Source organism: Mixophyes fleayi, chromosome 1 (genome assembly GCF_038048845.1).
Source record: "Mixophyes fleayi isolate aMixFle1 chromosome 1, aMixFle1.hap1, whole genome shotgun sequence".
Lineage (NCBI taxonomy): Eukaryota > Metazoa > Chordata > Amphibia > Anura > Limnodynastidae > Mixophyes > Mixophyes fleayi.
This window is the reverse complement of record NC_134402.1, coordinates 138713353-138727143: the sequence shown is the minus strand read 5'-3', so window position 1 is coordinate 138727143 and position 13791 is coordinate 138713353. Positions and strand designations below refer to the sequence as shown.

Below are 13791 nucleotides of genomic sequence, written 5' to 3'. Positions count from 1 at the left end.
ATGTTCTCGGGACATGAATGCAAAATAGATTGTAGGAGGCCCTTGAAGTGTGTGATGTACATTGTACAGCAGGGATCACTTTTTAATATGATGTCAGCTATACAATATCACTTGAGACATTTGATCTGCCTATTATCAGATTATTTTGGATGGAATTGAAATCCATGGGAAGCAGATATATTTTTATGTTTTAAGAAGTGTAATTTAGTTACACACAGCTAAAGCATTTAATTATTTTCTCTTTATTGTGAAAACATTTCCAATGATCTTTAGTTTATTAGTGCAGAAATTATGCTCTTGTAAAGGTAGAAAGGAAATGACTGTATACAAGACAACATATGTTAATTTCAATATCCATTTTCACCAAAGTAACTTCTCTACTGCAACTGAGACAATTAAAGAAACTATCACATTGATCATAAATCCGATAATAGTCTTATTTCTTAATACAAATTAAGGATATATTGCGAACAAGTCAGTTCTTAGAGTGTAAAATCTCCATAAACATATAAATGTCACTGCTGTGATTGCTTTTTGCAGTGGCTAAACTAAGGGTTAAATTCTTAGGGAACATGTCTAGGAAATAATCAGTCATCAACAGGTTGAAAACAAAAAGGAAACATTTAGAGAATTGAGGGCATCAAGTATATTCAGAGAAAACTTCCAGACGTATGCTGGGCAATGTACTATTGTGCTCTGACTTGTTTTGCTGCTGATGTCTTCTTGAAGTTTACTGTTGATACAATTTTACATGCAGATGCTATGGAATATTTAGCGATTGATTTCTAATATTACAGCAAAATGCACCACAATCATTTCTCCTGAGATATCACGTTGACATAATTTTGGATCTGTTTTTTTACTCACCGGCAGCACAAAGTTCTTTATGTGTCCCTTGTTTATCCAGATCATTTCATGTCCACAACTTAGAAATACTATCACTTTTTTATACAATTATTCTGGGGGTAAAGCTGTTGTAACACAGACTGTTTTTACTACTGGCAAGAAATACAGTGCCCTAAAAGTTTTGCTTACTATTTAAGCTATTTTGAGGAGGGCTGTTTTACTAAGTTAGTGAAATAGCCCCCCTGTGTTGTACAGTGTTCACATTCTAATACACTCCACAATCTATAAGAAAAGAATTGTTGACCATATCTTCTCCCTACATGTGAAGATGAGAGTCTGTTGACCATCCAGCCTGACTGGTACCATGAAGTGCCTCTTTTGTATCCTGTGGATGCTCCAACGACAGGGTTCCCTCCAGGGGGTGAGAATATCTACTGTCTCCTACGCCAGTGCTCTCCTTGTCAGCGCATGGCTGTAGAAGAATGACCAGATCCTTTCTGCAGCAGGCTTCCCCTTGTTGGGATGACTTGATGGCTGTGACACGGAAACCAGGCTTCTCAAGCTTAAGGCATGCGATTCAAACATGTTTTGGCATGAACCTTCTTTGTATGAGAATGTCGCCTTTTCTATATTCCTTTTTTCTAAAGCACGTATTCTTTTTCACATATTTTCTATAAGGGGACAAGTTTCTTAAGAGATACATTTAGGTGAAAGGCTGGATTTTAATGTATTCAAATATATGTATAGACTATACATAGATTAGTCATAATTTCTATAGATCAATATATATATATATATATATATTCATATATCTATATATAGATAGGAAGATATTTACATATACATATATAGTACACAGTCTAAATTAATGTATATTACTTACAATGTACAGAGTTGTATATCAATCCCGATGTGCTATACACCAGGGCTGAACACAACTATACATTATTTCATGAGTTAAAGCCAGGGAAGGACCTTATCCTCATGCACACCATTACATATACATGGTGTTGATTGGATATGTAGGAGGCTGGCAGAGGCTGACCTAGAAAAAAAAAATTACACATTATAAGTTTTTTTTAAATAAAATATTGGCATTTCTATGCTGTAACTTGCACAATGCAAAAGTTTCAGTGCACAAAGTGAAACCCATACTTTGCCACATCTTCTATAGTAATATACATTGCGTAGCCGTTGTCCCTTCATGTTCTCTCCTGTTAGCTGCTCTTCTTTATGAACAGTGTACTTATTGTATGCGCCTCTGCTTTTGTTTTCATCTTCCTTCACATAAAGCACATGTCAGACTCCCGACTGAACAGACCTTGTGAAAGTAACTTCTCTAAGTGCTGTTTTCTTTGCATTTCCTATAAGCAGCATGCTAATCTGTATAATGTGTAATGTACAGTATGTCGACATACCTGAAAGTTCTTAATACCTTTAGTTCTGGATGAATCTTCATGTCATTGAGGTAGACTGTTTGTCAAATACCATTGTTGCTGCTGTCTGGCTTATAAACAGGTGTTCCTAGGAAATCATACAACCACTCTATGCATAGTCACAACTGTTCAGTGTAAAGTACCAGTACAGTTATAAATCATTCAACTGACTGTTACAGGCTATGCTGATAATCAAAGCAATTAAAACTATTCTGTATGCATTCTAATATGTCATTTTATTTCTAAAATTCATCATAGTTTGCAGGAATTTATAAATACACACACTAAGTGGGAAAAAATAAGGAAACTACAATTTTTATGAAAATATATTACGTAATGTTATTTCATTATATTCTGTGGTCATTTTAATCTTTTGGAACTGTCAACTGCGCTATCCATTTGGTAAACAAAAGATGCACAAAGCATAGTAGCTCAATAGAATTTTTCAATCAATAAATGCACACACACCTTTTCTTGGTCATGATGGCGAATTTATGAAGTAGACTGTAGACTGAAAAACTTTCTGACTGCATTTCTACATGGTTTGATTAGGTCCAGGGGTAATTTTCAGGGGATCTTGCAGGGTAATCAACCCAGTAACTGCTTACAACCAAATTGTTTAATATACCAATCACAGTCAGCCTAAGTCATCACTAGGTAAATCTACAGTACTTCAGGTCCAAGACAATGGTACTCCCAGACTTAACAGTATCATATGAATAATTTGCCAATGGTATGTTATCTTACATATCAATATTTATATCCAAACTGTATTTTTCATTTAGTTCACTTGTAGACGGTGCGTATAGTGTTTACAAATGCAAATGTCAGAGTGATTTATTGTTACAGTAGTTATGTCATCACTAAAGTTTTAAAATGTTGTTTTTAAGAAATATGGTGTCGTTGTTCACAGTGCTAAAAAAACAGAAGATACTGTAAATATATGCTTACTATTTAGTGTGTTTATAGTAAACTGGTCACTTCACTGTTTACGCCATAAATGATTTAAGCTGTAATTTATTATGGAAACGCATAATAATGGCTGTCTAGAAGGCTTATTTTCACATTTTTACCCATCATTTGTTCATGTGACCTGTGTTCTGGAGCATTCATGTCAATGTAAGAGGGATCAGATCTGTCCCTGCACTATGTCATCCAGAACACAGTAAGAGGCACAAACATATAGATGATTGAGGTGCATTAATAGATCTTGGCTGTGAGCAGAAAATCCAGTTACATTGCTTGTGTTTTACCCATAAATCCCTAACAACACTTCTAGGCAAGAAAGAAAGGGAAAATAGTTTATAATTTCCTTAATTTTTTTAAATTCTTTAATCCTGTATAAATAGTCTGGTATGGAGAATTTATTATGTAGCCAAAAGCTGATTTGTGTGGTATAATTGCAGCATATTAGCACAATATTTTATGATACTGCTGCTGCACATACTAATTGTGTGACTAAATGCTATTGTAATAATTAGTATTCATGCTGATGAATGTATGTAGACTTATACATGTATTGTGAAGATCTATTCACATTATTTTTTTTATAATAAACAAGAGGGCTTGATAATGGATCCATGCTATTTACATAGTGGTGATCAATACTTTGAGAAATAATAAGTATATGGGTATACACATTTCTATGCTATGGTGATACACTAATACACAGTAAACCAAGCTGCTAACCGTTAAAAATAAAAAAAAATCGTAAAGAATCATTCAGAAATTTACAAAAGCAAACGTGTGGGTTAATTTATTTTTCATCTAAATGCACTGTAGATCTGAATGAATGTGGACTGAAGCCTCGACCTTGCAAATACCGGTGCATGAATACGTATGGAAGCTACAAGTGCTATTGTCTGAATGGATACATGATGATGCCCGATGGATCGTGTTCAAGTATGTCAGTGCATCCCAACATTAATATCTCACATTGTTATTCCCTCATTGCTGGCTGACCATGTAATGAAATGTATGAGTGCTAGCACAGGCCTCTGTTCTTCTTGGTCTCATGTTCTATATCGTACAAGCAGGTTTGTTGTGTCTGCTGCTCATATGCAGTTCCCTATAATTTGTGCTGGTATATTTGAAAAGGTAACTATTTTAGAAAGAATAGGATTATGAAATAATCGGGATTCTGCAAAGTTATAAATAGAAAATACACTATCCAGGCCTAACACATTAATACTGCTCGTTCTCTAGTATGGTATTTTGTAGCTTTTTCCATGAACGTCCACATAAATATTTTCCAAGGGGTTAGAGTAGATTAAAGTAAACCTACCAGTATGCTTTTGGAGTGTGGGAGGAAACCCACGCAAACACAAGGAGAACACACAAACTCCACACAGATAAGGCCATGATCGGGAATTGAAGTCATGACCCCAGTGCTGTGAGGCAGAAGTGCTAACCACTAAGCCACCATGCTGACCATTTGTAATATATGGAATATTCGGTAACTCAACAAAATGTTCCACATACAATTAAGGATATGTTTTTGCTGATCAACAAAGCATATGTGCAAGATCTGTAGTACAGATTTATTCTAAATTATAATTTAAGAGTCAGTGGTGAGTTGATTTGTCCTTTCATTAAAACTCGCTTGTACAGGTTGTCAAGATGCTGCTTGTCCAACCAGCATCGTCTACTCTAGACAATCACAGCAAGCCCTGTTTACATGTAGTGCCCTTCAAAATGGCTCTAGAGGGGCAACAACACTTTACTTTTAGGGGGAATTTAAAAAAAAAAAAGTAGCTGGAATTCAAATTTGAATTCCTAATTAGCTGCAACAATAATCATTATTTTTTTAAGCCACCAATTAATCCTAATTTGTCAAGGTTGCTTAATTAAACTTTATATTTTTTTTTTCACAATTTTAATTTAATGTGATCAAAAAATGAATTTTTTACTTTCATATTGATTTCAATGTTTTCCATATAATTTCCATACACACAAACTTTTCTTTATAGTGAAGCAAGTGAATGGTTCAAAAGTTAAATAAAGTAGATCCATGCTGGTCAATAACAGTCTTTAAGTGGAACGAAACAAAGGTCAAAAACTGCAAAGATATGAAACAATGACTACTGTATTATAACCACTACTTGAACTACTACTGCTACGACTAATAATAATATGAAACATACATATGTTTGCTATCTTCTGCTAGATGCACATACTTGCTCTATGGCAAATTGCCAATATGGTTGCGATGTAGTGAAAGGAGAGGTCCGGTGTCGCTGTCCTTCTCCTGGTTTGCAGCTAGGACCAGATGGGAGAACTTGTGTGGGTAAGTGAGACATACAAACCATACAACAGGCTGTGATAAAAAGAACAAAACGAAAAACATTGTGTACCCTGGAAGAAATTAGATAGTAATGTAGCTCCACAGCAACCAAGGGGAACTTTTTCTTTTCAGTAATCTCATTGCTCTGATTTGTTGCAAAGTGCTAATCATATATGTTTTCTCCAGGTGTGCACATTAAAATATTTTTAATTGTGTCAAACAAAATGTGAATGACATACTGTATACATATGCATATAAGATTTATAACTTGTGGTGCTAAAGGCTTGATTGGAATGTTCTGAGATCTTAATGCTTTTTCTACTACTAGCTTGTGACCTTAGATAAGTCCTTAGTACCTAACTTTAGAGTGTGATGGTGCAAGTGCTTGGTGCTTCCTACAATAGTACAGTTGCTATATATGTATAAAAATAAAAGGTCTATTTTCAGCTAGCTAGAGTGTACCAGTTATGTTTTTAATGACAAGGATGGGTACAACATTTTGTTTTTATAAATGGCACTGTATACAGTACATATTATACAGTAACATACAATACATTTCAGGCCTGTATGTATCGGATAATCGTGACATGTTACTAAAGTGTAAGTCTTTTCTCCAGATGTTGATGAGTGTGCAACAGGGAAAGCTGTGTGTCCTAGGTTTAGAAAATGTGTCAACACATTTGGAAGCTATATTTGCAAGTGCAATCCTGGATATGACCTAGTGCATGCTCATGGAAAATACCAGTGTTTTGGTAAGTATAGGCTGAGTAAAGCTACATTGTATAGGGATTTTGTTTGTATTAATGAGGTTAATACGTAAGAAAAAAATATATCAGGGTGATAGTTTAATACAATCAATTATATCAACAGTGATTACATTTCTTTATTAGATTTATAATATCTTATAGTTATATATTTTTTATATTATATTTATTCTATTTTTTTATTATATTTACTATATTGCAATATTTGTTAAATATTATTAAAACATGAACTAACTGTTATACATCCTTGTGCTTGTGGGGTTTTAATGGAAGCGCTTTAGGAACCCTAAGACCTAGTAACAAATCAGACCAGTATCAGACAGCAATATGCATTTAGGGAGTATTCACTTAGAGCAAATGAATGAAACCATTCAGGTATTTATATTCTTTTGGCGCACAGCATGTTGGTAGTACCAATGTTGTTGTAGATTATAGATAATTTGTAGTTTTTTATCTATCTATTTATCTTCCAAATGTAATACATCTGTATTATTTCTTGTTACATTCTATTGATAGATATTGATGAATGCTACACTGGCCAGTATCAGTGCAGTAACTATGCAAGATGCTACAACACGCCAGGATCTTACAAGTGTAAATGCAATGAAGGCTACCGGGGCAACGGAGCAGACTGCACACGTATGTTCTATGTACTTTTCATGGTGTTATAAGTAAAGTTATCCCATTTACCCTATAATGGATGAGCTAGTGCTGAACTAAGGGGTAAGCTGGCACAGACAGTGACTTTTGTTTAGAATAAGAGCTGAGCAAGGTGCGTAACCTGTGGCTCTCACTGTGGGAGGACTACAATGTCTATCACGCTGCTGCCTGTAGTTCTTCAATGGGAGGACAGTCATATCTGATGTGGATCATTGATAATTCTCAAAATAAATATCTTAAAATGAGATCAGGTTCATATGGTGTTTTAGCGCTCAAGACATTTGTATAATTTATTCCTCAATATATTCATTAATGGAATTGATTAACTATTGGCAAATAGAAATATCCTTCTTTATGACACTACCACTGGTATCTTAGTTTTATGCATTATCAGTGTATTTTATTTTAAATATATGATCATGCAATATTCTAATAATAGGTCATTCTGAAAAAATAATGTTACGTTCTGCTCATGCAGATTCTATTGAATCTGTGCAATGATTTTGAGTCATTTCCATAGGAACCTAGTGGGGGTCCATTTTTCAATTGTTCATGCAGTATTTCAGGTTATTTGTCTAGATTTTTAGCTGTAAATATTGGTCAAATTGGGCCGGTATAAGATGTTATGTCATACCTGCAGTTCTCCTACTGCCTTCATTGTAAAACTATAAATTCCATTAACTTACATTTTCCATACCACCACTTCCATTAGTCTTAATTCTGACCCACAAAAACAGAATAATGTTATATACTGTTCTAACTCAATAATTCAATAACTGGATTCCACCATATGTTTGAAACATAAAGCAAAACAAATGTATCAAACATATTATACAATTATAATAATTTATAAATAAACATTTTATAATTAGAGACTGGGGAATAGGGCTGGTGAGGTAAGAGAAAGCAAAATATACATTGTATAATACTGTGTTTTGTTTTCTCTTGCAGTAATCCCCAGAGTTATGATTGATCCATCCGGTCCACATAATTTTCTACCAGGTAAAGATAGTATGAGAAACATAATTAAGGGAAATGGCAGCACACTCAAGGGTAGCGAAGGAAGCAGCAACAGAATCCCAGACATTGGTGGTAGACACCCTAAGTGGCCTCCTTCACCCTCTATTACAGAAAAGCCTTATTCAAGGACAACAACCAGGCCACAACCTGTGACACGGCCAACACCCAATACCATAACACCAAAGCGAGCAACAAGGCCTCCACCATTTACCAGGCCTCCTCAGCCAGCAACAAGGCCTCCTCAGCCAGCGACAAGGCCTCCCCAGCCAGCAACAAGACCTCCTCAACCAGCAACAAGACCTCCCCAGCCAGCAACAAGACCTCCCCAGCCAGTGACAAGACCTCCCCAGCCAGCCACAAGACCTCCTCAGCCAGCAACAAGGCCTCCCCAGCCAACTACAAGGCCTCTTCAGCCAGTGACTAGGCCACCCCAACCAATTACAAAGCCACCCCAACCAGTGACAAGGCCACCACCAACCACCGCTGTCATACATATATCAACAGCACCCCCACAGCTTTCAACTAGACTACCAGACAATAACAGGATTGAAGACTTTGGAAAACAACGGGGAGATGTGTTCAGTAAGTATTCTCAGCAATACCATTTTGGTGAGTTTATATGCAGCAGTTTCTGAAAATATTATTCTGTAAAACATATAATAGCATATCCAAAAGAAGTGCAAATGGAAATTCCTACTACATAATAAAACATAATGTTTACATTCCATTTGTAAAGATTCAATCAAGTGTTTGAAATACACTTCTTTACACAAGCCAATTGATGTCCCATTACATTTTCTTCAAAAACTGCTCTTCAACAATCCTATATAATATTGCACAGTATATCTAAACACCTCTCCCTCTCTGTTTAAAATGCTTTACATTGGAAAGGGATCCACCTCCAGCTACATCACTGGAGTTTCACTGATAGCCCCATATATCCCTCCCCTACATGGATTTTCAGAGGAGCCGTTGAAAGCACTCTAATAGATATTGTATCTTGCCAACAGAGGAAGCTTGTATATAAATGACCCTTAGGGTTTGAGCAAAAAAATATTCTGCGAAGTAATTTGATAGGACAGATGTTTAGAGCATTGGGAAGAGCCACTTTTAAATAGACCGTTAATAGAACAGAATCTGGTGGATTGCCAGTTTCCCTTGGTACATACCAGGAATGCCATTCTCATTCAGCCTTGAGCTACACTGATTCTCAAACCATTCAATCTCATTTAATTAATATTGATGGCTGCAGTAAAGAGAATATTTCTGAATTGCATAACATTACAGGGTAAAACTTGATAGACTATGACCAAAAGAAAATGCTTTAAATAAAAGTTCTAAAAACAACTAATAATATATAAATGTTACAATCTATATTAGACTGTGTAATATGCACATTATTTTGTACAGGACATTCCGTTCTCAACACTAGAGTTAACTATTATGGCTTCTTGTCCTACGACAACTAACCTTAGATTATACATACTGGAAAGCAATCAATAAATCGATACCCTGAAATTCATCATAAAAATATATTTTTTTAGGGATTGAAAGTTTGCTGTGAAAAAGAAAACATTGCTTATATTTTCCTAGGATATTTAAACTTCAGTATTTGGCTTTCTTTACCATGTACATTATGCTTAATTCTATCTAATCTGACCCTAGATTAGTGATGGAGAAAGACCGTCAATAGTATAGAACAGTACTATCCATGGGTTCACGTTAGGCCCACCTGACCATGAGTGATGGATTACAGATAATATAGGTGGTAGTAGACACAGGTCTTTGTGGGTACTTTGGGGATTGGCTCTCTGGCCACATTTGGATCCCATGTTTCTTTTTTATGATAGCAACACATATAGAAATTAATATGTGTACTCATTTTGAAACTTGGACAAGTGTGCATAAAATGCAACCTGTAAACTATTTACCATGTACATAAGGTAGAGATTTTATTGTGAAAAAATAATGCTAAGTTAGTACAGAGAAATGCACTATTTAAACATTCTTAACACTCTTCTAGTTGGTAATTTTGCAAAAGAAATTTGGTTAAAACCATGTGACTCTTTTCATCCCGGATTGCAGCTCAGCAAATGACTTAAAAGATATATCTGTAGGATAGTCTGACATATCACACTAGAATAACTGTAAAGCACCTAAAACAAAAATACATACCTCACAACGTTTTAGAAAGTAAAATTGAGATAAAATAAGCTCCACTCCTGTTGAACCCAAACCCTGTCCAGATGTGCCCAGCCATCTCCACATGCGCTCCAAGCCATGAGAACAGGACAGGCCCACCTATATAGGGACCTTTAAAGGTATAAATATTTGCAATAAAGGTGTTTTTCCCAAATAACACAATAAAACATGAAACACATGCAATCATTTAGTTGTGCAATTTTGTAACAAATCTTTAATATATATGGGTGATTGTGGTGTGGTGATTGTTTCCGAACACACTTAGATTATATAACTATCAAATCTGTATTAAAATCGAAAACTAAGATCAGTCGACACCATCGTAGCTCCGTAAATAAACAGATCAAAGCGAGCAGACATGCATTAGGTATGGGTAAGATGTATAGTGATTGATATGATTCAGGGTACGGACATTATGGTAGAAAATATGTTACCTGGGTTTGCTCCATTCAGATTATTGTTGTTAGTAAAGTACACTAGACAGCACTTATCTGTTGTCAGATCAGTAGATGGGTGGGCTCAAGTTCTGACATCCATGACTTTGAAAGGAATGCTGGCAGGGGATAAGCAGATGAGGGTATCAGCTGTTTTGCATGCTGGCTTGAATTAAACAGGAAACCATTCATACTATAAAAGTAGTAAATGGGAAAACACAGCAAGCATTAAACAATTTAAAGCCAACTATTTTGACTTGCATATTATGGCATCTGACAACTTCTCCATGGTCTGTATAATGTGACTATACTACGTGTTACTACATGTATATGTTATTAATATACTACATTTTGCTGCAAATCTGTGCCTGTCATTATAATATTATTATTATTATTATAATTGTTAGCTTTTTGAGAAAAATCTACCTTCATGCAAAGCTAGCAAAGGCACAACATTGCTATACTGTTCAGGTAAGGGTCCTTTAACGTATTGGCCAGGTCCCAAAACACGGGTTACCCTAAGATGTAAGGTGGTATCACACACTGCTGCATTCCTCCAGTGCTTTATTTAGGAAGATGCTATTAAATTGCAATGGATGGGAGTGTCACACACACTGCTGCTTTGACAACTGATATAAAGCTAGCAAATAACACGAAGGGCATGGCCACACTTCATCTACCGCTACCCTCACAACTCTGCAGCTCCCAATGTTTGTTTTATTTTATTAGAATGAGAATATTCTCTGTGTTTTCTTTTGAAAAAAGAGAATTGTTCTCTATGGAGGTTTGTCTTGTGTGAAAAGGTGATATTTGTACAGCAATCTCCTATAAGAAGGTAACACAGGGTTTCCAAATTCTCATTTACACTGTGTTAGCCCTACAGTAGTCTTAAAGTGGTTTCTGTAGCCTGATAATGGAATGGCACCTGTTACTAATGCTGTTTCCATAGACAATACATTTCCTTTCCACTGTTCTCTTTGCTGGATACCTTGAAATAATTGGGTCAAGACAGTACCTACTACATATAATAGTGTATGTGGGTAATTGTCTTATTGTCTGTTGTTAGACTACTGACAAACATCATTAAACACCACCATGTGCATTGCAGCACCACAATGTGTTCATGGTGTCTATATGGTTAGTATTTAATAAGGTCATGCTGACATCCTGTGAGTTGCATCGCTGTTTGATCAATGACATTTGCCATGCACTGATGTAGCTGCATGCCTGCAACAGTCATTCAATGGGCAAAACAAACCTGGGACTTACTCAGAAAGGTGCACAATAGATAGTATTTCACACCCCTCTGTCTTTCACCTTTTATTTATGTACAGTGCTTCAGAAAAAGAAAACATGTGGAGGAATATTTATCATCATTAGAAGGGGCATATGTTTAATACCAAGGGTGAGGGAAATGATTATTTCCTGCTACACCTGTGACTCATAGCAAATGGTGAAGGTGTTATGACATCACCGTGTTGAAGGATTAGCAAGGAATACTTTATCAATGTTGCTCACTTGTACCATTGACTTCAGAATGCTGTATTAGAGCTGGAGGAGAGGAGGATTTGGATACAAGTGACACGGCTGAAATGACAGTCAGCTTCTGAGTGGACGAGTGCAACAGCCTTCCATCCAGGAGACGTCTGTCATTTGCACTAGAAAAGCCCCAGTACACATGAGTGCAGGACACATATAAGGACCATAGTGATACACTAGTCTTGGACAAGTGGGAATGTGTTAAATCCCTTTATTATTTAAACTTTTGCAACTTTAGAACCTTCTGTATATCACTAATAATAAAAGGATATTAAAAGAGTATAAAGTGGTAAAGGTTCACTTAAGGTCAAGAACACAAAAACAGCCATAGAAGCCGATACAGCTGCTGTAGCTCCTGCTGCATATGGGACGTCTGACAGCCCCCTCCCACCCCCTGCCACTCAGTCACTAATTATTGTTTTTTTCATCCAACAATCAGATTCAGAAACTACTGACAGTAGTGTTTATATAGTTCAGGTAAGGTTCTCATATTGATAAGATTTAATTAGTGAGTTGCATTTAGTTTTCTTGGGATTGAGAATATCTCTGCTGTTGAATGTGCAATTTAACAGGGCTAGGGATTAGCTTGGTGGGGCAGGGGCTGCTTTATAATTAGGCAGTGCAGCACAATCATCTCCAGTCTGGGGCTGGGCGGCAGGGTGGCATCTCGCCCCAAGCCGGTCCCATAGTGGGCTACCTTGGACTGGGTCACTGGACCACCTGCATTTCTTTTTCTTTAAAATGTTCCCAATAGGCTACTGAGTCAAGGCTGGCCAGCCCTCCCCTGTTTCCAGTGATTCCCCTGCGTGCACCCAATCCCTTCTCCTCCTGGTGTGAGGTGCATTCAGATAGCCTTTGCAGACAGGCACTTCATTCATAGACCATGGTTTCTTCTTACCTAGTAGCCAACCTACCCAGACTTGGCTTTGTGGATATATTTGAAAACTGTTCTTGTAGCTTAAATAAAACTTTAAAAATTGTTTGGGCAATTTAAATATCTCACAGACTGTATGAACTCTCAAGGGCATAGTTATCAACATCTTCATGTTTTATTGCTAAAGGTTCAAGGCTGATCTAAATCAATGTGTTTGGTATTTGGACAACAGACTGGGAAAATTGATTTCCTGGTCAATGAGTGTAATATTTCATGCCGGCAGAATGAGTGATTCTTTGTCCACAAGATTGTTCTTAATGTTGTGTCGCCATATTTTCCGTTTACATGAAGGATGGTTTCAGATGTCTGCGTTTTTGTACCTGGTGTGTATGTACATACGTATACTTTAGAGAAGAAGCACCAAACAACTCGCTATAATAAAAGGATAACTCAATGATAATTCATGCCATGCACTTTAAAACTTTCTCCTCTTGTGTTAAGTTAGCCAATCACAATTTTCTCATTATTGCATCATGTTTGATTTAATGTAAAAGATCTTTCAGAAATATAGTTGTGCAAAATAATCTAGTACTTGAAAACAAATGTATTACTCTGTGTGCGGGCAGATTGATTGGTTAGATTTAAGCAACAAATTTTTTGGACATGCTCAATATCAGATTCAGATTGTTTTTTGTTTATAAAGATCATTCACTAAAATAATAATTTATGATAA

The 13791-nt window shown here is 36.2% G+C and overlaps 1 protein-coding gene across 5 annotated transcripts in view; it reads left to right on the top strand.

Annotated features, from left to right (window-relative positions):
- NPNT (nephronectin) overlaps window positions 1–13791 on the top strand; it is a 92270-nt gene that overhangs the window by 57214 nt on the left and 21265 nt on the right. For 2 of the 5 annotated variants that reach the window (XM_075200874.1, XM_075200868.1), the window contains 6 exons: window positions 1175–1267; window positions 4065–4184; window positions 5449–5568; window positions 6183–6317; window positions 6846–6968; window positions 7941–8591. In XM_075200874.1, coding sequence (XP_075056975.1) covers window positions 1175–1267; window positions 4065–4184; window positions 5449–5568; window positions 6183–6317; window positions 6846–6968; window positions 7941–8591 — 1242 coding nt within the window. The remainder of the gene's footprint in view (window positions 1–1174; window positions 1268–4064; window positions 4185–5448; window positions 5569–6182; window positions 6318–6845; window positions 6969–7940; window positions 8592–13791) is intronic. The other 3 variants (XM_075200887.1, XM_075200878.1, XM_075200881.1) reach the window with 2 other exon arrangements.